At 39.0% G+C, this 24,725-nt stretch overlaps 1 protein-coding gene across 2 annotated transcripts in view; it reads right to left on the bottom strand.

Annotated features, from left to right (window-relative positions):
* Positions 1-1,877: 1,877 nt before the first annotated feature.
* WAC (WW domain containing adaptor with coiled-coil) overlaps positions 1,878-24,725 on the bottom strand; it is a 56,790-nt gene continuing 33,942 nt past the window's right edge. For both annotated transcript variants that reach the window (XM_063452595.1, XM_063452597.1), the window contains exons 8-14: positions 19,759-19,995; positions 16,558-16,680; positions 13,188-13,336; positions 11,759-11,880; positions 10,567-10,753; positions 6,659-6,783; positions 1,878-3,361 (exon numbers count right to left, since the gene is read on the bottom strand). In XM_063452595.1, the coding sequence (XP_063308665.1) occupies positions 3,292-3,361; positions 6,659-6,783; positions 10,567-10,753; positions 11,759-11,880; positions 13,188-13,336; positions 16,558-16,680; positions 19,759-19,995 (1,013 nt within the window). In that variant the 3' untranslated portion in view covers positions 1,878-3,291. The remainder of the gene's footprint in view (positions 3,362-6,658; positions 6,784-10,566; positions 10,754-11,758; positions 11,881-13,187; positions 13,337-16,557; positions 16,681-19,758; positions 19,996-24,725) is intronic.

Raw genomic sequence — 24,725 nt, 5'->3', positions numbered from 1 at the left:
GCGAAACGCGTCACACGGACGTCACTGGAGGGGCGGACTGCGATCAGGAAGCGTTTTGATAATATTTGTTCATGCTTTTATGTGGGTGACTCTGCAAGTCTATACCCACCACATCCCAAGTAAGGGTTTTAACTTTATGTAATAAACTTACCTGTGATACTATTCAATTGGAGGTCCTCCCCTTCTTTTTACACACAGTACAACAATCATCATCAGTGGATATATCCTCTGGAAAATCCAACAGTGTGGGGACATCCCCTCTCCAAAGGAGCCTTACAAACCCAGAGCCAGGGGTTATAGGGCTCTGGGACAAGCGAGTTTTTTTTCCCTAAGAATTTTTTCTGTGTATATGATTATATTCAGATGGTCTGCACTATTTTTTGTTTTTTATGTTTGCAAATTAATTTCGCGCGCTTTCTTTGGTAATTAGTGAATTAGAATGTGTTGAAGAAAGGGGGGGGGGGGGGGGGGGGAGAGAGAGAATAGATGCAGATGTTTATCACCTGCCTACCTCGCGCTGGACTTTGGGAAGTCCGTCTAGGGACATAGATAATTAGAAAGATCTTACTATAACTATCCCAGAGTTCCCAGCTTGACATGAAGAGGCATCACGTTTGAGACTTCAAACTCCATTTCTGCCAGTACCCTTGGTGGAACACTGTTTTGAGCACAGCTTTTTAGTTTGGTTATGACCAAAAGGGCCCAATGCCAAACCACCAGGCAGACAGTACAGTTTTTGCAATTTGCATGATGTTTTGAATTCTGGAATAGTTTGGGTGCCCAAAGGGGACTTTGCAACATCCAACTTGAGATATGCAGGTGATTTACGTCTTGGACATAGAAACTCATGAAATCATGTTTACACATATAAACCAAAAATAAAAATTAACCAGAAAGTAGATAGCGCTTTAAGAAAAATAAATGTGCGTGTAAACAAGCTGCAATCACCTGACAAAAAATACATAGTATTGCATTCCTTTTATGTATGTATGTACACATCCACAGTTGAGACCTAAGCAGCAATCACAGTAACCCTAATTTCCCCAATGGGTTCTATATATGTAGTCATGGGTAGCTCTGAAAAATGAGCTACGAACAATTATTCCACTAGTGACATTACCCCAAATTTGCCGTTATTTGCTCCTCCCCCAAGTTACTATATGTTTGGACAGTTCCAAATAGGTTTCCAAAGAGGGCATTACACACCTGCTACTGTCAATTCATCCAGTAGAACACAAATAAATAAGTACATAAATGCAAACAGCCATGCAGCTTCCTGTCTGTACAAAGTTGATAAGAGAAAGTTGGTTGCATTTGTAATCATATTTATATTTCTTTATGGACACAGAAAGGATACAAGACTTAAAATATATTTGCATGACTTCTATACAACCCCATGTGTTTATTCATTTTAAAATGTCAGAAATATGCAACAAGGGATCTGAAGATATGAAAAGCACCCATAATAACATCTAGCCCAAAGAAAACAATATTTTAATAATATTTTAAAAAATAATAAAAAATAAAACAAATAAATAAAATGTAAGAAATGGATACATACAACTGCAGAAAAATAAATATTCCATCACCTGTTCTGGCTACATCGGATTATCTAAAAACAAAAAATACAATAACTTTAAAAGTAACAAATAAAAACTATATACTCAAAGTTGCAGTAATGATCCTCAATTACTACTCTCTCAATAGTTTAAAAATAAAGGGGGAGGGGCGGCGACACATGGAATGCTAGTTAAATGAAAAAAGTTACTCTTGTGATGTGTAAATAAAGACTTCTGTTCAATGATCCATCTATGATGCATAAAGAATTAGTCCCCCCCCCCCCCAAAAAAAAAACAAAAAAAAAAAAAAAAAACAAGTTTTTATTTTAGTAGGAAGATTTTTTTTCTCCTGTTTATTTGGAATATATTTTAGGAAACAATATACAAAGCGGATAATTCCCACTATCTTAACAGTGGTATACTCCAATGACACAAGTTGAGAAGTTTTGTGGTGGAAGTAACAGCACCAGACCTGAACAGTTAAATTTACAGCACAACCATCCTAACGAATGGGTAGTGTGACACGAGACAGATAAACCAGGTCAAATAACACAAGACAACTGCTGGAGACATCAAATCAGATTTGGTGGATAAATTCATTGAAAACTTGCTCACAAGACCAGGACATTGGATTAATTGCCTCTAAAATCCCAGATTTAAACGGTTCACAGAGAAGGAAAAAAAGATTTTTTTTTATCATCTTTTGGCATCATGAGACATTGCATTACATTTTTACTTAAGGAAATGAAATTAGCCAATTTTCTCTTTTAACATGTTTATTACAACAGATACATTTCACATCTGACTAGTTTGAATTCCTCTGTCCCCCCACACAACCATTTAAGTATATTGTTAATTGGGCAGAGTTTTTGTTTGTTTGTTTTAATTCTTATTATTATTTTTTTGTGAATGAGCATGAAATGCACTTTAAGCACACATGCCCAACTTTTGCTATACCTCAAATCTCACAGGTTGCAAGTGGAAATGCTTTTCAATAATTTATACAAACAAGTGGGTATCGATCAATCACTGAATGTTAAGCTACTGTACAAAGGAATGAAAAGATTATAGAAAAAAGTGCCACAGCAACAGTGCCATAAAAAGAATTATTAGATGCACAGAAAAAAAAAATATATATAACTCTAGTAATTAGGAGAAACATGTATAAGAAGGAAATAAAAAATAAAATAAAAAACATAATAAAAGCACTGCTTTTAAACAAGGCTGAGTTGCGAGAAAGGGGACTCTAGCACAAATGTTTTGTATACTGTCCAAACTGTTTGAGAGATTATGTCAGACATTAATACACTGCCTGGTGCTGGTCTCTAATTTCCGGAAAAGCAAGATTTCTGAATGATAAATTAACAGAAAAAAAAAAAAACAGCTAATTTTGCAGACAAGCTTACATGAAGAGAGGCTAGGTTTTTAACCACCTCAGCACGGATTAGTTTTGGATGTCGAAGCTCTGATACGCATGGGCATCCCATTGCTCCAATCTACAAAACATATTTACAACGTGAAGGATACATCTACAAGAAATCTACATTTCAAGGGTTTTACAAATCACTCGTGTGTCTTTCCCCTGAATGGACTCCCAAATTCAGTCCCAACAACCCCCTGACGTGTCCATTGCCCAGCTCAACGGTCCAAAGTCTACTCATATGCAGCTCAAAAATGTTAAGACTGGGCTCTCTGCTTTACAGTTCCAAACCGACGTGCAAGTCACAATCTTTCACACCATGAAGGAATTCTGGTTTTTAAGCTTTTCAAGTTCTTTAATTTGCTGTCTCAAGAACAGTATCCTAGAAGAAGACAGAGGAATAAAATATATGAAAATTATATCCACATTCAACAGTTTAAAAGCAAAATAAATCAAAATTACTTAGAATACAAGTAAAAAAACAAACAAAATGAAAACAAAACACAAAATAAAACAAAAGTGCATAATTTTTATCTCTCGGAAGTAAATTTGCAATTTGTTTTATCATTCTATTGTCAATACTAATCTATCATCTTGAAGATGGAGATAAAATGTAATTTTTTTCCTCTTCAAAATAAATAATCCCATTTTTGGGGCATGATTTACACGACACATGATCCGTCAAGGCAGTGCTAAGCAAATAAACAGTCCTGCAAAGATAAAATTTGGCACCATTATCCAGATATGTTGCTGAAGCAATTCTGTTTTATACTACTTGCTGCTGCACACAATACTACTAAAAAGCTTGAGCTAGCTGAAATGCTTGATATGTGAAGAGGGTGTCCCTTTTATTCCCCCCCCCCCCTTTTCATTTAACAAAAAATGCAGAATTCAAAAGAAAACGGCAATTTTATGAATTAACGTTGCTACGGCCTTGACTGTCAGACAACACAGCATGCTACTTCCATGTTTGCTTAGCTCGGTGGAGCTAGACTCAAGAAGTAGCAATTGCCCAGGGCACATGCCTTGCAAAGACTTCTCATTGAGGTGCATTGGAAAGCCACAGAATGTCAGGACAGGGTTGAAGGGGACAGCTTGCAAAATGCAGCAGACAAGATCTGTAGCTTTTGCAAATGATTTTTTTTTTCTTCAATTCTTTATTTTTACTTGTGCATGTAGTAACAACAAGCGTGCAAAGCCACGACAGCAGCTGCAGGCTCTCTCATAACATTTCAAAGTGTGGCAGTTTAGACAGCACAATTTTTAACAGGAAAATAACAGACTGTGTAACACTGGTAATGGCATTGCTTTTCTAACAGATCATATCATAGTGTAAGACTAGTCTTCTGTGACAATAATGTAATTGTGAGTTTTACGTGTATAGGACATGCTAGGCTACTGAAGATTATCGATTCTATGTGTACAGGATTAGGTATAGTTTAACCCAGGCAGGATCTCTATGAGACTATGTGACAGGCTATGGCATTTTAAGCTTGTAGGTAAGGGGTTGAGCTAGGACTCGTTACTCAATACTGTTATACCAAGACATGTGCCTTGACAGCTTACGATTAAATAGGCAATAAACTATTATGCAAAGTAGGCTAAGCTGAAACTTGTTTCGCGCCTTAGTCTGGTGCACAATACAAGGGCATATAACATTTGCAAGAAAATATGTAATAAGACATAATGAAGTAATCAGCTGCCATTGAGACTAGGTCGTATTTATAGAAGGATATGACAGTCCCTATAGGAAGGTAATCACCCATCTCCCTGTGTGGGCTTGAAGCAGGAGCTGTGTTTGTAGAGTTCCCCCGAGGTTGTGGTTTGCAAGCGCACCCAGCAGAGAGTACAGTCTGAGTCCTCGCGGTTGCCTGATAGTGATGTCGTCAGCGGACGCCTTGCGGGGTCTCGGTGGTCTATGAGTGCAGGGGGATGTAGCTCCGGTGAGGAGGTCTGTCTCACTTGTTGGGTAAGTCACAGCCTTGGTCATGGGTCTGTGGTTGCGGGCTGCTTTGGATCCGCTGCAGATGGCGCTCGGTTAATTTAGGCGCTGGGTCCTCTGCTGGCGAGTAGGTCTGCTTGCAGTTTGTGTAGTTGTGATTGCATTTAAATGCCCTGGGTGGTCGTAGCTCTGGTCGCGTCCCGTGGGAGCTCTCCTTCAGCGGTTTAGTGCATCTCTGTCGGCCATGTTGTCAAGGCCCCATGGTAGCTGTCGGTGCTGAGTTGCCCAATTGCACTGCCAGTATGTTGCCTGCTCGGTGGGGCCGGGATAACCCCCGCCGGCCCAGAGGGGGAGGGGTTAAACGGGGCTGGGGACCCCGGATTTGTTGTCAGTTTTTCAGTCGTTGCCGGTGTGGAGAGCGAGGCAGCGGCCGTCTGCCCCACTCCCATCCCAGGTAGGCCTCAGTCTCCCCAGCCCTGGAGCATCTCACCAGGACCCGGCCCACCCGATATCAGGTGCTCCAGCTGCACCGGGACACTCCAGGACCAGGTATATTGCACTCCCAGGGGGTTCCAAGCTGAGGTTGATGGGCTTTTGCCCATTATTAGTCGAGTTATTGACTTGTGGCCTGCTGGCATGGCTGCCCGGCCCCGCCCCCCTCACTTTTGCAAATGATTTTTAAATATGCCCCCAATGAAAAAATGAAGAATTAAATGCATGCAAGCATTCATTGGGTATATCTACTAAACATTGATTTAAAGTTGGGCAGTGGAGTGTCCTTTTAATCCATGCTATGTGAAGGTTAAAGTGAACACAATCTAAAGGTGTACATATTTACCAGAAAACAAAATTGATTAAAGCAGTTCTGTCACTGTCTTTAAATATTCATTTTGACTGTGTTGGAAATTCATCTGTCTTATAGGTAAATCCTTTGTGGACAAATGCTCACAGCTAACTTTTCTCATCACTGGAAAATATTGTGGGAAAATTATTCTTCTTGTGCATTGTGAGAGCCAATCAGTGTAAGATCCTGCTGTATCCTGGGTAAGTATCACTCCCATCATAGACCTCATTGTTGTACTCTCACACATGGGTAAGTGCAACACTCGTAGGCCTCTGCAAAACGAGAAGGGATGTCATCGTCTGGTAGGTCTTTGCAAAATATGCAAAGACACCCAAGGTGATATAATCTCTTTAATGCTACAAAAGTTGTATAAATGTTGACATTTAAATTTCAGCTGCTAGAACACTTTAAAAGGGAAAGTGTGTGCACTGGACTTTTCAGGTTTAAGCTCATTGATCTGGCTGCAGTGTCTGGTGTCATGTGGCCTAATCCTCCATTCAGTGTTTATACAGGAACCCTCATACAGTGTTTAACTGCTCACTGAATATAGGAACAGGGCCAGGGGAGTCCAGGCACAATAACATTCAATGAGATAGAATGGCTATAGTGCTTGCAGTGTCACTTTAAGCTCTCTGCTACTTCCTGTAACTGCATGGAATTAAGAAAAATAATGGCCAGCAGACAGCAGAAACTGGTCAAGTGCACAATAGTCTGTTTCCAAAAAAGTATATATGTTTCTAAGAAAGTACATATGGATATATATAACAAACCATATTGTCAGCTACTCAAAAGGTTTAAAAGGATAACATTAAATTGGTGAATGCAAAATATTCAACATCTCATACACCATACTCGACACACACTGGTAAATTGTTACAGTAACAAATGCTAACCTTTGCTCTCGCAAAGTTGCTTGAATTTCACATACTCGAACTAAAGACCTTAAATTTTTTAATTCTGTACTATTTTCAGCCATGTGGATGCTCCCCATGTGGGATTCTTCACGTAACCTTGATGCCTTAAATGGAGAGAAAGAAGAATAAATTAAACCAGTAATATACAGATCCAAATTTGTGCAGGTAGGGCACCGGAGGTATCCTTGTTTTACCAAGAGTAGGGCTAATAGGAAAGATGTAGATTTCCAAAGAAAAAGGAAACAATTTCATCATCTTTGAAAAATCACTTTTACTAACAGAAGCAAAAGATGCATTTAGAGGGAGGGTTGAGAAGAGCCTCTCCCTTGCAGGCTCTTCCTACAAGGGAGAAGCATTTACGTCTGTTGGGACAATGTACAGAATTGACATTAGGCAGCCGGTACAGACCTGTGTGCAACTTGCCCCCAAGCATACAATTAAAAATATATCTTCCAGTTGAAGCCATGCACATCTGGACTCCTATCAAGACCACTTCGAAAAGCAGAAGTGGTCATGGTGTAACCCTTTAAGGAAAAACGAAATAGGGAATACATTCCTAATTGAACACCAAGGTAACACTACTGCATTGTTATGATGCTAGTAAAAAAAAAAAAAAAAAATGGACAGCCCTTACCCTAACAGTCATAGTTTGTGTCCTAAAACGAAGAAGCATGGGTTCTGCTTTAGTAGGCCATGCTTTCATTTTGTGCTCACAATACCAATTTTTAAATATATATATATATATATATATATTTTTTTTTTTTTTTTTCTGATTCTCACCCTTTTAGTTACATGGGGACTCTAAAATAAACTGACTCCTAAATGAGAGGACAATGGTTACTCCAATACTTTAGAGTGGAAATTAAAATAAATAAAAAATTTAAATGAAATTTTTATAAAATGCTTTTACAGGAAACAATTCTATCTAAATATACATTTATTTTCAAGATACATTATAGTTCAAAGGTTATTCATCATGAAAGTTATGTTGCATGAGGCGATTTCCATTTTTGTTACATTAATTCCATTATTTTTAGGTTAATTGAACTTGTGTTAGTAGAAATACATACTTTTCAAAAACAATTACATTTACACACAAGAGGACATAAGTGCCTTTAAAGGACTAATTTCATCTCAAAATACATTTAATATAATAATCATTTAACCAAGTTTTGAAAAGAAATATATATATATATTCTATATATCTCAATTAGAAAAACCTCTTCCCTACCTTTAGGATATAACGGGATACTTCCGCCATATACATTGCAGCTTTGGTCAGACAGTCTTTCGGCCTTCCTGCTTCACTCCGTCTACAGAGATTAACTGTCGTTTTCAAACACGGTCTGACCCAAGGTGCATGTACATGGCTGAAGAATCCGGCCATATACCAAAGGTAGGGATAAGGATTATATATCTATAGAGCGAAAACTAGTTCGGCAGCGCTGTACAATGGGTCAACTAACAGACACGTATTTATAGCAAGACGAGTTGGACGCACAGAAACAGAGGGGTTGATGGTCCTGCTCAATGAGTGTACATGAGAGAGGGAGTAGTGACCCAATTTAAGGGTAGGGTAGAAAAGTAGATTGGTAGAATAGTATTCACTGGAGGCATTGAGGTTTTTTTTTTAACTCCATCCTGAAGAAGTGAGTTTTCAAAGACTTTTGGAAGGAGTGAAGACTGGGTGAAAGTCTAAAGGAAAAGGGAAGTGAGTTCCACAGAGAATTCTTAAAGGTAGGAGTACGAGCAGAGGATAGATGTAGGTCTTTGGCAGTAGGGGCCTCAACGGGACATCCTTGTGCATTATTGAGGATAGGGAGGTTGGAGCAGTATTCTTGAGAGATTTTTAAGCAATTACAAGAATCTTAAATTTGGTCCTATATCTTAGGGAACACGGTAGACCACCAAGAAGCATATTGCAGTAGTCAAGGCGATAGAGGATAGCGGCATGGACAAGCACATAAACTGCGTCCAGTGTTAAATAGGGGCAGGTTTAAAAAAAAATTTAATTAAAATATATATTTATATTCAAAACTCGATGAAAGGATTATTATATTAAAAAAATAAATTCCATTAAGATAAAACAGGTCTTCACATCTCAAATACCATGTAAGGACCCAATCACCATAATATCAACAACCTGAACCCACCTACAAACCCCAAATGAGAAAAGAAAATACCAGGCCGACCAGAAAAGTCACTCCCAATACACAGTCCACACAAAGACTGTAAAGCCTAGTTTAATTGTTACTGTTCAAATTACTATGTTATGTCGACCCACTTTTATATTTTGTTTTGCATATAAATAAGTCATGAAGGAGAACCGACAAATATAACCATTAGTGTGTAAAAAATGTATGGAATCATCTTAAGAACCCTATTCTTTCATTTAGAATAAGTTATCTTGTCTTCTGTCATGACCTCTACCAATGAATTTTCAAACCGAATTTAAATGGAAAATATTACAAAAATAAAGAATTATAAAAAATAAAAAAAAATCACAAAAATTAAATTACAAGAATCCACTCAAAAACTGCTCTCTTTTGTGGTATAAAACCCCACAACAGCTATATGCCGTTGAGTCCACTATAGATGATTAGTGCAGTGAACAGGCCGTGGGTATCCTACTCCACATCTGGTGGGACTACAATTTCATTTGCGCTTATTGAGCTAACATATTTACAAGATCATTCAGAAATTTACAGAGGAACCACCATACCTCAAGCTCAGCCTCTCTCCTTCTGCACCACACCAAGACACGTGCATTTTCCTACAAAAAGTCTGACTATCAGAATTATTAATGTGGCTAAAAGCTGGATCCAGCACATGGAGAAGCTGATCTTTAATGCTCAGGGGCATTGCCAGACATATCTTGCCATTTGGACCTATTGGATAGTCTCTATAGAGTCCAGTGACTTCTTAAACTTATTTCAGTAGGCTTGGAGTCCCGTCTTGCTTGGGGTGGGGGATGGGGGGGGGGGGGGAGAGGACACGAGATAGGGAGGAGATATGAGACTATCACATGCGAAATATAGTTCCCAGGTGTTGGCTTTATGGGTTTTTCTGTTCGTACTCATTTCAATTGGAAGGCAGAAACTAAAGGACAGTGAGAGGCGTGTGAATACCTGAGTCGGCTGCCACAAGCTACCGTTACACGCAGTCCTCCCTCACTTTTGCCACAATACGCGAGAGTAAATGTGAGTGTATATATGTAGCTACATGTTTTGTTTTTTCTCTCTCTCCACTCTACCCCTTCCCCAATCTGTAACAGGCCTTTATACAAATGAAGCGAAAATTATACCAAACCGCCCAAATGAGGTCATCATATGACAGCACCCATGGAAGATAAAGCTAAACGTCAGAAACCCTGCTATCTCTAACTGGTATTGTTCATGCTGTCAAAAGTCACAAAGAGCGAATGATTCAAGGCAAACGTGTCTCATTCCACCCAGTAAATGGTTGAGACCTACGAGTCGCATAGCATGAGTGACAGTCTACACTTTAGGTTAGAGGATACTACCCCAAGTCATGTTTTTTTCATATGTTTCAGGTCAGAAAAAATAAGAGATCTGAGACCTGCGTGTTTCACCTCAATAAGCGCTTGGCTGGGACCTGCATGTCTTATTGTGTACACGAATGTCTTTTTTTTTTTCAATAAAAATACATTTACAAGAAAATTAAATACATTTTAAGAGGACAGTTGTTTAAATAAGTGATTAATTAAACTACAGTATGTGTCTTTGCATTTAAAAATCGTGATTTCAGTTAAGTCCTATAGAAGAGATTTAAATCAAAATCACCCCAACAATGAGATTAATTTAACTTTTAACTCAGCCTGCATGAAAACCTTTTGTCACACACTCTGAAAACTCTTTAATGCTTACCTGTTTCTCTGCATGTTCAGCAGGCCAGCCTTGGACATGTTTAATAAGGTTTTCATTAAAGTAGGCAGCTAATGAAGGGGTCAGTGCACACTGATTCCGTGCAGATGCATTCTGTGATACAGAGGACGTGCTTGATGCACAGGTGCTAGAGGTATGATTTGGAGCAGGCGATGGGCTTCTCTGACTACTAAAGGTGAAAGTAGTGACAGCAAGGAAGAAAGTATTTAAAAAAAATATGTACATAAATTTTCCACATATCAGTTAGCTAAAGAAATATCTATAAAACTATACAGGTTACTCAATTGGTTAGTAAGATAACATGTTAAAATAACACTCCAAATACCAAAACCACTACAGGGAGTAGTGCCCTGGCTCCCTCCAAAACACAAGTCATGAAATGTTTGCTAACAGTTTGACTTCTTACCTGGGGTCCTCTGGGCATCAGTCTCTGCCTCTCCTCTTCCTCTGCGGAGAGCTGGAAGCTCCTAGGAAGCTCCTGTTAGGAGCTTCCATTCGCATTAGCTAAACAGAGTTCACAACTGGGCTTAATCAGAACCCACGTAAGACGTCAAACAGTTTGCCAATGGTTTGACTATTTACAATTAAACCCTAGCAAAAGCATAGTTCGTGATGGAGTCCACTGAACATTGCAAGAACAACACAGGCCTGGCAGTCTACAATAGTTATACCGTTACTAGCAGCTCAACCTTTGGTGGGTGAGACTGACAGCAGTTGCTTAAATAAAAAAAATAAAAATACATGCATACATACATAACTCCTAGTGTGTATGTAGACCCCCACTCTCAATTTCTCATTATCTATACAAAATTGTGTATGGAGCTGTAATCACACAGTGAAAAAGCTCAGAGAATAGAGGTACATCAGAATTCAACTTGTCTAATAGTTGTAACACTTTTTGCATGACCAAGTTGACAGAGGGAGCCATTAACCAATTTAATGAAGTCAACTGCGAGAAAATCCCCAATAGCAACACATCTCACATGCACTCTCTTGCGTTAAATGACAACAGCCATGCTACACAAACAAAGCTGTCAGCATGAGGATAACCACAACAGCACTCCATTGATTGGAGCCTTATAAATAAAACATGGAAAAGGTAAAAAGTGAGTAAGAGAACAACATGGAATATAGACAAATCTAAATAATGTGATAATTTATACACAAGACTTGCCTCTGTCGCTGAAGATTTCGAGGGGACGTTGGCTCATGGCCTTGGGGATTGTCAGCAGTTGCTGTCTGCTGCTGAACGGTTTGTGTAGATGGTCCTTGCTTAGAACCAACTGCAGTACTTGCCTACAAAACATAAATAAAATGTATATTGGAAGGAAAAAAAAAAGCACTTAATATTTTATGGGTCCCAATGGTTAACAGGTTTAGGTGTTATTTAAATAAATTCTACAATACAGAAATGTACACATTTTCAAATCAAAACATAGGTGCTAGCATTACAATGTATGAGTTACGGTCATTGATTAATGGGATTGTCAAGCAGTAATATGGCCACCAGAGACATATACATTCAGAATTGTAGATGTTAACCACATTATCACAGCAAAGAAAGACCAGAGCAGGAAGCAGTCATGTAGGACACAAAAAGTTGTTAGATGAAACCGTAGGCTGTACTGGTTCTTTATTAGGCAAATTTCAGCCATTTGTGTACAGTAGATTTGCCAAAGAGGATGGGATGCTGATGCTCAAATAACTTGAAAAGACTTCATACATCAAAAAAATAATTATATGCATATAAACTATCAGAATACCTGGAAAAAACAAATGATCCAGCAAAATATTTAATAAAATGGTTATTCTCTAAAAAAATACAAACGTTAGATCCTCTGAAGAGCTGATCACTTGGGCCAACTTGATTCTTTTTACATTCACCTCATTATTTTAGTGATTAGTTGCCTAATTTGCTTTTTTAGAGAACAAGTTTCCACTGCTCCAAAGTGCAGTGTCAGCATGCTTTACACAACGCTTGGCTTTTATTAGTTACATAGCTGAAAAAGACATGCGTCCAAATTTAGCCTCACATTTTTTATTGCCATTGATCTAAAAGAAGGCAAAAACCCCAGTTTAGGAGAAAAATCCTTCTCGACCCCAGAATGGTAGTTTGATATCTCCTTGGATTAAGAAGCTATTACCCCACTAATTAAAAATTATATCCCTGAATATTATGTGTTTTAAAGTATTTATACAAATGCTGTTTAAACATCTGTATACACTGATAAACCCACCTCTTCAGGCAGAGAATTCTACATCCTTATTGTTCTTACTGTATTTAAAAAAAAAAAAAAAAAACTAAAAAAAAAAACACCTTTCCTTTGCCTTGGACCAGATCTCCTTTCTTCCAGTCTAAATGCGTGACCTATATACTGTTTAACAAGACTTATCTAGTATCAGTCATTTTCCTTAGCAATGCTTGGTTATTTTAAGAAGTTACGTTGTTCTGTAAGTTCTTACAGAGCATCAATGACCTTGGAAGTTAAAACACACAACTAGAGAGTTGCATACAATTGTGGAATTCACCATACTGCTAAACTGTAATTTTTCTCCTGCTAAAAAGTATATAGTTAAATAATGTATGTAAAGAAAATTGCTACCTTTGGCTGTGATGTTACAGGGGGTGTGTTAATCAAAGGTTTGTGTGGAACAGTATTGGTCTGAGGCGTGCTTATTCGGGGAGATACATATGACCTTGGCGATGAAGCATCTGATGTCAGAGACATAGGGGACTGATTGGATTGTGTAGCTGAAACAAAAACAAAATTATTATTGAAAAAAAAAAAAAAAATTAAATTACATCTTCAATTAGCACACACAAATAGGGAAGGTCTAAAGCAGCCACAAATGAGGCATACACTAGGTGTTCAAAATGTCAATAAGTTTGTTGGATATCCTATTTCCAATTCATCCCAAAGTTGTTCAATGGGGCTGAGGTCAGCGCTCCCTGCAGTCTAGTTTCGCCACAACAAACTCATATGAGTCAAACTAGGTCTTGTGCACAGGGTCACGTCATTTTGATTTAGAAAAGGGCCTTCACCCAAAACTGTGGCCTTAAAGTTGGAAGCACCCATTTGTCTAAAATGTCTTTGTGCCATGTAGCATTAAAATGGCACTTCATTGGAACCAAAAAGTCAAACCCAAAGCCTGAAAAAAAATCACCACACCATTATTCCCGATCCTCCAAATTTACAGAAGGCATTATATGTAGCTTTCTCCAGGCATTCACTACTCTCCGCTCCTTCCATCAGACTGCCAGATAATGAAGTGTAATTTTCATCACTCCACAGAACACATTTCCATTACTCCAAAGGACAATGGCGGCATGATTTGTTCATGTGGGGCCTGTGTACAGCTGCATGCTCATGGAAACCTACTTCATGAAGCTCCCAACACACAGATGTTGGTGCTTATGTTGCTCTCACAAAAAAAGTCTGAAACTCTGTAGTGAGTGATGCAACAGATGATATGCGTTTACATGCTATGCCATTCCGCATTCAGTGCTCCCACTCTGTGATTGTGCGTGGTCACTTCTGGGCTGGACTGTTGTTGCTCCAAGACACTTCCACTTTACAATAATGGCACTTACAGTTCTCACAGGGGCAGAAACTCCATCAACTGGCTTGTGGCAAATATGACTTCCTAGGACAGTGCCACATTTAAACAGAACCCAGACACTTTTTGTGGAATTTAGGACATTGAATGGAGTAATAAATCACCTACTATTTGTGGTAACTTTTTGTTTTCATAAGACCTTTGTTTTATTTTAAATTTATATTAAAGGTTTAGCATTTTATATATTCCAGTTTAAACACAGCAAATGAAAAGCACAGATATGACTAAAATAACTGATCAAGAGCCAATAAGGAGGTGCCCAGTTGCAGGATCAACAAATGTGCATTACTACATTCAATTTTATTTAACAGACATCAAAAATACAATATCGGGATAAATAAAGAGCATATTAAAAAATGACGGGAGGTGATAGTTCCTCTTTTTTGAGTTCTTCAGCATGTTCCATTGTACTACCAATGTTTGTCTATGGAGATGTTGTGGCTATGTGCTGCACCTCTTAGCAATGGATGAGGCAATAACTTGTGAATACAATTAGTAGGGGTAACAATATAAATTTGCCAATATAGTGTAACAATAAACAATAAACAATCACAGTTCACAGATATACAGAGGAAGCAAAAAACATTCCCAAGCTGCAAATACAAAAACAAGTAACTAAAATGCTTGCTGTAGCCATCTTATATTTGTAGTTTATATAGATGACTGTTATAGTTTCTCTTAGAGGAGCACAGTGGATTTTCCGTTGACACACACCAATTATTCATTAGGGGAAAGTTTATTCTATATTGAAATATATCTACCTATCTTTTTATTTTTAATATCTATACATACACACAAACGTGCATGAACTGGCACTCTCCCCTAAACAAAGCACTAACTCACAGAATATACCTGGATGCTTTCTAGTGCAACAATATAAACCGTAAATAAATAAGCACTCACAGGCTTTGGGAAAAAAAAAGTATATTCACGAGGTTCAAGAAAAGAAAAAAAAAAAAAAAGACAAAAATAACATTTCGACCCTCCTGGGTCTTTATCAAGATAATCTTGATAAAGACACAAGAGGGTCGAAACGTTGATATTTTTTTCTTGAACATTAATACATTTTTTCCCAAAGCATGTGAGTGCTCCTTTATTTATGAGGTTAGAGGCGATAGAAAAGAAAGAGAGCGAGAGAAAGAGAGGCGCGCGAGAGAGAAAGAGAGGCGCGCGAGAGAGAAAGAGAGGCGCGCGAGAGAGAAAGAGAGGCGCGCGAGAGAGAAAGAGAGGCGCGCGAGAGAGAAAGAGAGGCGCGCGAGAGAGAAAGAGAGGCGCGCGAGAGAGAAAGAGAGGCGCGCGAGAGAGAAAGAGGCGCGCGAGAGAGAAAGAGAGGCGCGCGAGAGAGAAAGAGAGGCGCGCGAGAGAGAAAGCGCGCGAGAGAGAAAGCGCGCGCGAGAGAGAAAGCGCGCGCGAGAGAGAAAGCGAGCGAGAGAGAAAGCGAGCGAGAGAGAAAGCGAGCGAGAGAGAAAGCGAGCGAGAGAGAAAGCGAGCGAGAGAGAAAGCGAGCGAGAGAGAGAAAGCGAGCGAGAGAGAGAAAGCGAGAGCGAGAGAGAGAAAGCGAGAGCGAGAGAGAGAAAGCGAGAGCGAGAGAGAAAGCGAGAGCGAGAGAGAAAGCGAGCGCGAGAGAGAAAGCGAGAGAGAAAGCGAGAGCGAGAGAGAAAGCGAGAGCGAGAGAGAAAGCGAGAGAGAGAGAGAAAGCGAGAGAGAGAGAGAGAGAAAGCGAGAGAGAGAAAGCGAGAAAGCGAGAGAGAGAAAGCGAGAAAGCGAGAGAGAGAGAAAGCGAGAGAGAGAGAAAGCGAGAGAGAGAAAGCGAGAGATCTGCACACACCAGTCAAGCTATAAGACCTGCTTTTCCCTTTTCCCACAGAAATCTCAAATTTGCAATGATGTTACTACCGCAAGGGATTTTGGGTGGGCATATATGCAAATTAGTTTAACAAAGAATGAATCACACTTTTGCCTCAATTATCTTTATTCCATCTTAAACATGGATTCCTTGGAGTTTGTTTGCTGTATCCAACGAAAATAGATAAGATCCATTTTAACAATGCACACAGCACAGTACCTACTACATACACTAGGTGGTGCTGGTGCCAGAGTGAAGTTTTATCAAATGTACAGGGTGTTGGGAGTTGAGAAAACGGGAACATTTAGAATTTAAAAAAACAAACAAAAAAACACTACAATTCACATTGCATCAACCATTAATGCCAAAAAGAAAGAGCCAGTATCTAAACTAGACGCACAAAACTCTAAATGTTTGCGATTATGGTTTTATGCTGGTTTTGTTTTAGTTGTCACATAATTAATAGAACATCTATGACACGGTACGAAGAAAGAAATATGGCTGTTTACCTTGCGTTGATAACTGTGCAACTTGCGAGATCAGAGAAGTGACGTTGAACGCTGAAGGTCCAGCAGTAAGAATTTTGTGTAGTATTGACTGTAAAGATGCCTGTGTTACAGCAGCTGTAAGAACTAACAAAATTACAGACATTAAAACTTTTGCAATGTCTACCTTTCTCCTAAGAGCAACCATAAACGGCTGACAGACAGCCACTAATGGCACCTTCAAATTGAAGATGTTCAATTTCTGCGTCCATATACATAGCATGCCAATGAACTTTGTGAATCCTTCTTTGTTAGAAGCATGTGATATCCAATTGTGCATAGGCACCATAAGTCCCAATGAGAAGCATTGAAATAGACCAAGATCATCCCTTCTGGTAAACTCTGAATAGAAGCAGCTGCCTGGTGTAGAGTGTATTGTCCACAAATACATTTTAAATATTTGCATGTATTTATTTTTTAGATAAAAATGTTTACACTAGGGATCGACCGATATTGATTTTTTTTTTTTTTAGAGCCGATACCGATAATCTGTGCACTTTCAGTCAGATAGCCGATAACGAAATTTCCATAGGAAAGTTTTAATGGGAGAAGCGTGGGTGGAGCGGAGCCTCGGAGCTGGACCCAGAACAGGTAAGTGACAGAAGGGGTTATCAACCCCTTCTGCACCACAGGGGGGGCAGGGCCTTGACAGAGGGGAAAGCTATAGTTTCCCTTTAGATTTGACTATGTTCTGCCAGTACCAAGTTAGCCCACTGGCCATAATGCAGAAAAAAACATGTGTATTCTCTGTATGATTGACCACTCTTCAGCTCATTTTGATTTATATTTCTCCCAGCACAGCATATATCCAGTACAAAGGGGCTTGTTATCAATTGTATAGTTCCAATATATTACCCAAGACTTTATTATCATTTGTATAGTTCTAGTATACTACCCACTCCCAGTGCTTTATCATGTTATAGTCCCAATATACTACCAAGGGCTTTATTATCATTTATAAGATAGTGCCAATATATACCCAGAGCTTTATCAACATATAGTGCCGTGTGCCATCCACCACCCCCCCTCACTGACTAAGTAAGTAACTATGTTTATTGACCAGAAGGATAAAATTGGCAAACCAGTTTTCACACAAGTGGCAGAGCAGACTAGACGGCAGCCAGACAGCACTACTTCAGGCCCGGGTCTCCAGCTCCTCTCTAAATGTCTTGCGATCCACGCACCTGGTTTTGCTGCGCGGAGAGGTGCTGCAGTAACCAGCGGGAGCAATTTGACGGCCAGGGCTCATAAATCGCAAGACTTGGAGAGAGGACAGATTGGGGCGCGCGATGGACTCCTTCTCGGCAAGATTATAGTCCAATACCAATAATTTAAAAAAAACCTGAATATTGGCAAAACCGATAATCGATCGATCCCTAGTTGACAGCATTAAAGCCGAAGAAGGAAAAAAAAAAAAATATCTAAAATTTGTATAGGTGAATAATGTTCTACATTTGCTGGAAATTTGATCAGCGCAATGCATACATGACAAGTTTTGGGTCTATAGAGAACCACTAAGTCAAGCAAACAAGTATGATTTAACACTCAAACACAGATCATGAGTCATAACGAAGACATATCCCTCACCGATCCTAGAAAGTTTCAGAATCAGCTCTGGTTGTCAGACAATGTATTCTAATTTTACTGTAACTGGTAAACTTTGTGCCAATAAAGCAGTCAGATATTTATTTATTTTTTTACTAACCACTGAATTTTCTAATTTTTGAAAATCAGTTGTGCCAACACATTGTTGCTGACTTAGTAAAAACAAAAATAAATCCTTTAATGGGACACTATACACACCAACAACTTTAGCTCAATTAAGCAGTTTTGCTGTATAGACCATGCCCCTGCAATCTCATTGCTCAATTCTCTGCAATTTAGGAGTTAAATCACTTTATTTATACAACCTGAGCCACACATCCCTGCATGAGAGAGATCTAATGTTTAAACTTCCTTTATTGCACATTCTGTTTTTTATTTTGTTAAATTCTGTTAATTTTTATTTTGTTAGATTTCTCATCTGCTTTGTTAGCTTTTATTTAGACAGCAGGAAGAAAACTTCTAAACCAAATTAACAACTGATTGAAAATTTTAAAAAAAGTTTTCCCCACACAGGCTGCATGGACAGAAACAAGGATAATTGAGCAGTGAGAATGCAGAGACATGATCTATACACAAAAAATGCTTAATTAAGCAAAATCTGTAGTGACACCTAAAGTATATCCCTTTAAGGATTTACAGAACAATGCCGAACATCAATATAGAGTGGCAGGACACCCATATTACAGTGGAAGATAAAATAATTATGAAACTGGATTTAACTTTTTTTTCGGAAGCGCTAATAAACTCTGACAAACGCCACTTTCCACAGACCTTTGCAGCTGACTCCTGGAGGAGTGTGAAAGCTGACCTCCTGCCCACCGACTACAGGCTAGGTTAGCTACTGTAAAGACCCATATTTTATTCCCCCTGGTTCGGCACTTTCCATTTGTGCGCATAGTACCGAACACTAGCTCCCTGGCAGCCATTCGCATGGACCAAAACCGCGAATAGTCTTCAGGGGGACTTAACCACGATTCTATGGAACTATTTTGGGCATATGACCATGAAGTGCATTCGGTGAGCTACACTGCTATACTCTCTTGAAGGAGAGGTCTTCTCACTGGGAGCTGGACCCAGGAGTTTAGTCAAGGGTGAGAAGGGACAGCAAGAGACCCCAGCCAAGCTGCGGCGGTGCTTATGGTACTCGGCAACCGCTAGGAAGCAGCGATTGGCGGAGACACCCAGTCGGGGTGCATTTCACATTAAAAATACTATAGGAAAGCATTGTGATTAGCTTTGAGCAACAAGTCTGATGATGTAAAACAAGAAGGCAGCACAGGGGCTGAGCAAGCAGCAGCAGATTAGAATAAAAGTAAGATTTTACTATATTTAGGGGGAGAAAGGGGGGCCAGGGAGTGATTCTGTGTTTTGAACACTATAGTGACAGGAATACATGTTTGTGTTAATGGCCCTACAGTGTTCCTTTAAATCATTTGAAAATCTTATCCAACAACATTAAATCAAGGCATTTGGTCTGTTCACAATGTTGATAAATAACGTACAGAAACATAAAAGGGACAGATGGGGGACCACAAACCAAACACAAACAAAACAACATACCTTCGTTAATTTTGGATATATCCACATTAGAATTATTTAACTGTAAAGTGGCTTGCAAGGCGGGAAGTAGTTGTCGCAGGAGGGTTGGGTCTTGCAGTAGTGGAGGAATTGGCGATTGAGGCACAGGTGACACTGGGACTGTGGACGTGGAGGAAGAGGCAAGAGCGGTGGATTGGTTTAATGCAGGGACAGTTGATGTGGATGGAGTTGTACATGATTTGTCAGCTGGTGCAGCTTCTACACAAAGAGAAAAATAATTACCAGTTTATACATAGTCAACGGATAGAGAACAAGATGTTAAAACACACACATGTTTAATCATTTATATATATTTTTACTACACTGGCCTAAAAGTTACTTGCCACGACAAGCCTGGGAGGTCAAAAGTACACTCACTAGTAGTGAAGTTCTAATTAGCAGGGCTGGATTTTCACTCACCTATGGCTAGTGGAAATTTTAAACCCTGACCACGGGATACACGGTCCCCTAAATCAGACAATTCTGACAAACATATCTATTACAAACAGACAATAGTACTTATTTTTCAGTTTTCGTGTGAAGGTAGAAAATAATGTGTAGCAACAATGAGGTAATTTAGCAGCTGGGAATCCAAGCTTCCACAATTCTCACCTTCTTTGCCATCTTGCAATCCTTTATGTAAGGAAGCAGAGACCATCTTCCTTACCTTATACTGCAAAATAGCGAATTAAAGGCATATTGGACAGCCACAGAAAGTCTGGGTGGGGTTAGAAGGGGAGAGCTTGAATAGGCACCAGATAGGAGAACTGCAAGTTTTGCAAACTGCCTTTAGATTTACCCCAATAAAAAAAATGCATAATATATGCACGTTTTCATTCGGCGTATATATACTAAACTGATTTTTTTTTTTTTACATTATTTTGTATTCAAATTTAATGGCAAAGGATAATATGTGGACACTTCATCAGCTTGAATTAGAAAAGCAAAACGCAAATATTTTCAAAATACATGTACATGCTCACGCAAATGTGTAATACAACATACAAAGACCAGGAAATTGCCATTGGAAATATATGTGACATGTACATCTTACCGCACTTACTACTAATATCTAAAAATGTGCAAATCTAATGCTGCTTACTAGCTTTAAAAAAAATAAAAAGATGTACAAACATGTACTTATCTTGATCATTCATTGCATGATAAGACAGTCTGAGAAAAGTTATCTTTGTCACTCATTTGAGAGCAATGTCACTTTTTGGCTTTCCTTTCTATCTGTGGTATTCAATCCAATCACAGTTAGAGGAAAAAGTGACGACAGCATTTGCTATAACAAAGGAGGTAAGGACACAATACAAATGTGGAAGACGTGATAAATTCTATAGTGCATGAGAGGGCATTCAGCACAACAATTGCTTTATAAAAAAAAAAAAAAAAAAAAAAGAGCCCCCCCCCCCCCAAAAAAAACAAAAAAACAGTATTTTTGATTAACATTTTTTATTTTTTTTACTACAATAAACTATGCAGCTCTTCCACTTTCTGTGAAGTCCACAGTTTAGTTGACTTATCTAATGTAATGCTTCTCCTAAAGGGGGACCTACAGCTCGCGTGGCAATCCTCGCTCTGCGCGAGTCATATGCTTCACAGAGCATTGCTGTGTGTTATGACATTCACAGAAAGATGTCCGATTCTTGAAGATCTTAAGTAGGAAGTACAAGCACACAAAATTAAGCCCTGCGCTCCTACTCCCACTACTCCTGGGTGGCAGCAATGGCCAGCCCCCATACATCGAAAACTTATTTAAAAATAAGAAGCCATAAAAAGTTACTGTGTATAGGAATTTTGGATAATGCACATGTAACTTTTCTTGTTTTTACTCTAAAGTAGGAGGTGTCTCTAGTGGCTGTCAGTCTAAAGACCTTACACACGTGTTCCTGACAAATGTCCACATTGCTGTTCTCAGAAAAGGCAATGTTTATATTTGTCAGAGGAAAGCCTGTGTGTAATTTATACACAAAAGCCACTACATTTAGTTGTATTGTTCTGGTGCATACAATATAGGTTGTCTCTTTAAACAAATATTGCCTTTTATTTTAAATAAAAAAAATTAAATAGGTATTCAGCTCTGTAAGTGGAGAGATAAACACACACTAACTGTAGTTTTCTATGCACTTCTTTGAACAAATATTTAAATACGCCCCCATGTACCTTTTTGTTTGTGTAACCTCAATAGAACAAAAATAATAGAAAACACCAGGAATGTTACAACACCTTCCAATCTGGTTTCAAGCCAATTACCCACCAAAATAACACAGGGTGGATTTGAACCTGCACTACTGTGTATTCCAACCCAGTGTCTCAGACCCCTGGTCCATCACTTCAACTGCCATGAGAGGCTTTTCTTTTTAGCTAATTGTTTTCAATAGGTCTAAAAAGTATCCAATTAACTGTACTGACCTCAGCCAGCAGCCAGAACCTCATCATTGTGAGGGGGGAAAATATGTCACAACCCTAGAGACCCCCCCCCCCCCCTCCCCCAGGTAAACAAGCAGTTTGGATGAGGACATTCAGTAACACTACAAGCATTAATAGGTGTATGACATACATCATTATAGACATCTTTTAAAGGACCACTCTAGGCACCCAGACCACTTCAGCTTAATGAAGTGGTCTGGGTGCCAGGTCCAGCTAGGGTTAACCCATTTTTTTTTATAAACATAGCAGTTTCAGAGAAACTGCTATGTTTATAAATGGGTTAAGCCTTCCCCCAAATCCTCTAGTGGCTGTCTCACTGACAGCCGCTAGAGGCGCTTGCGTGATTCTCACTGTGAAAATCACAGTGAGAGCACGCAAGCGTCCATAGGAAAGCATTGTAAATGCTTTCCTATGCGACCGGCTGAATGCGTGCAGCTCTTGCCGTGCATGCGCATTCAGCCGACGGGTCGGAACGGAGGAGGATCGGAGGCAGAGAGCTCCCCACCCAGCGCTGGAAAAAGGTAAGTTTTACCTCTTTTCCCCTTTCCAGAGCCAGGCGAGAGGGGGGCCCTGCTGAGGGTGTGGGCACCATAGTGCCAGGAAAACTAGTAGGTTTTCCTGGCACTAGAGTGGTCCTTTAACAAACTCAAATCAGATTAACTTCATCTGTGGCGTAACATAAAATAAATATACACGATTAGGCTTATTGTGGTAATACTGCCTCGTCGTGTGTGTGTGTGTGTGTGTGTGTGTGTGTGTGTGTGTGTGTGTGTGTGTGTGTGTGTGTGTGTGTGTGTGTGTGTGTGTGTGTGTGTGTGTGTGTGTGAGAGCGAAGAATATATATAGTGGTCAGCTGACACTAAGCCAATCAGTAGCTCTTTAAAAACACTTACGCTCTCAAACCCAGGTACCCTGCAAAATAAACCTGGATAATAATTTCTTCAATGGCATTCCCAACACAGAATACAGGAGATGTTTAAAGGGACACTATAGTCACCTAAACAACTTTAGCTTAATAAAGCAGTTTTAGTGTATAGTCATGCCCATTCAGTCTCACTGCTCAATTATCTGCCATTGAGTTAAATCACTTTGTTTATGCAGCACTAGTCACACCTTCCTGCATATGACTTGCACAGCCTTTCTAAACACTTCATGTAAAGAGTCACCTAATGTTTACACTTCTTTTGTTGCAAATTATGTTTAATTGAAAATTTCTTATCTCCTCCTCTGTTAATAGCTTCCTAGACCCTGCAGGAGCCTCTTGTATGAAATAAAAGTAAAACATTTACAGAGCAAGAGATAAAAAAAACATTAAAATTGGTTACATCTGATTGAAAATGAAACCATGTTGGATGGATGAATATAGCATCAGGATTGCTTGCAAAAAATATTCAAGAGTTAAACTACAGACTATAATCATACGCAAACCGTTCCAAATGTCCTGGACTGCATACATTGGCAACAGATCCTATTTATTTACCATTTTTGCTTACATGCAGGCTGCGGAGACACAGCCAGTGGAGGCTGCATAAACAGAAACAAAGTGACAACTTCTAAATGGCAGAAAACTGAGCAGTGAAACTTGCTTTGGTGACTTTAGCATCCCTTTAAAGTTATTCTAGACTTTACCAGTAATCTGCATCAAAGTGAGGCATCATAAGACAAAAAGTAGGCCAAACATTCCAATAGGAAGCAGAGGTCTATAAGACCCTGCCTACAGAAATCAGAACATTAGAGAGACAACTATATGATCTGTATTCATATTTTTACTTGCACATTTGGATTGCACTAAAGCATGGTAAGATTTACTATATGTACTATATGAATCAACATAACATACATGAAAAAAGGGTGTACTATCTATAAACAGCACATATACATACCCAGAAACAATTAAAATATATGTTGTCCACAAGAGCCTAATCCAAATTATGCATCCAGTGCATCACGATAAAGAAACCAAAGACACCAAGAATTAATCAGGTAGAGATCATGAACAGAATACTTCAAATTTTGATGTTTTTAGTAAGTGTGCACTGATTTGGCAATAGTAAAAGGTTCATGGCACGTCAAGCCAAGATACAAACTGGCACACTGACAAAAAAATCTGGGTATAGCAATGTTTTAGATTTTCCCTTTCCATTTTAATTATGTAATGAAATCTACAAATTGAGTAGGGTGGTTTTAAATTTGTAGACCGCATATTCGAAACCATTAATATTGCTTTATTCAACCCTTTCCACTCTGGCACATTTTTTAGTTTATACCAAATATGGCAGAATTTTTTCTTAATTTCCTTTATTCCCCCATTTGTGGGTCTAAAATAAATTCAGCAACAAGCAATATGCATCATATTGAAACATGTTTAGTCCATAATACAGTCTATTGCACTTTCACAAGACCAATATGCCAGGCCATATTTCAAAACCAATATCTAGTTTTATTCAAATGTGTAAGTTAGGGGGGCCGGGCCTGACCGCCATGCTGACCGGTCGCATGTCACTAAGGCTCCT

The sequence above is a fragment of the Pelobates fuscus genome, chromosome 4 (assembly GCF_036172605.1).
Source record: "Pelobates fuscus isolate aPelFus1 chromosome 4, aPelFus1.pri, whole genome shotgun sequence".
NCBI lineage: Eukaryota > Metazoa > Chordata > Amphibia > Anura > Pelobatidae > Pelobates > Pelobates fuscus.
Note: the sequence above shows the minus strand (reverse complement) of the source record. Positions and strands in the feature narration are given on the sequence as shown.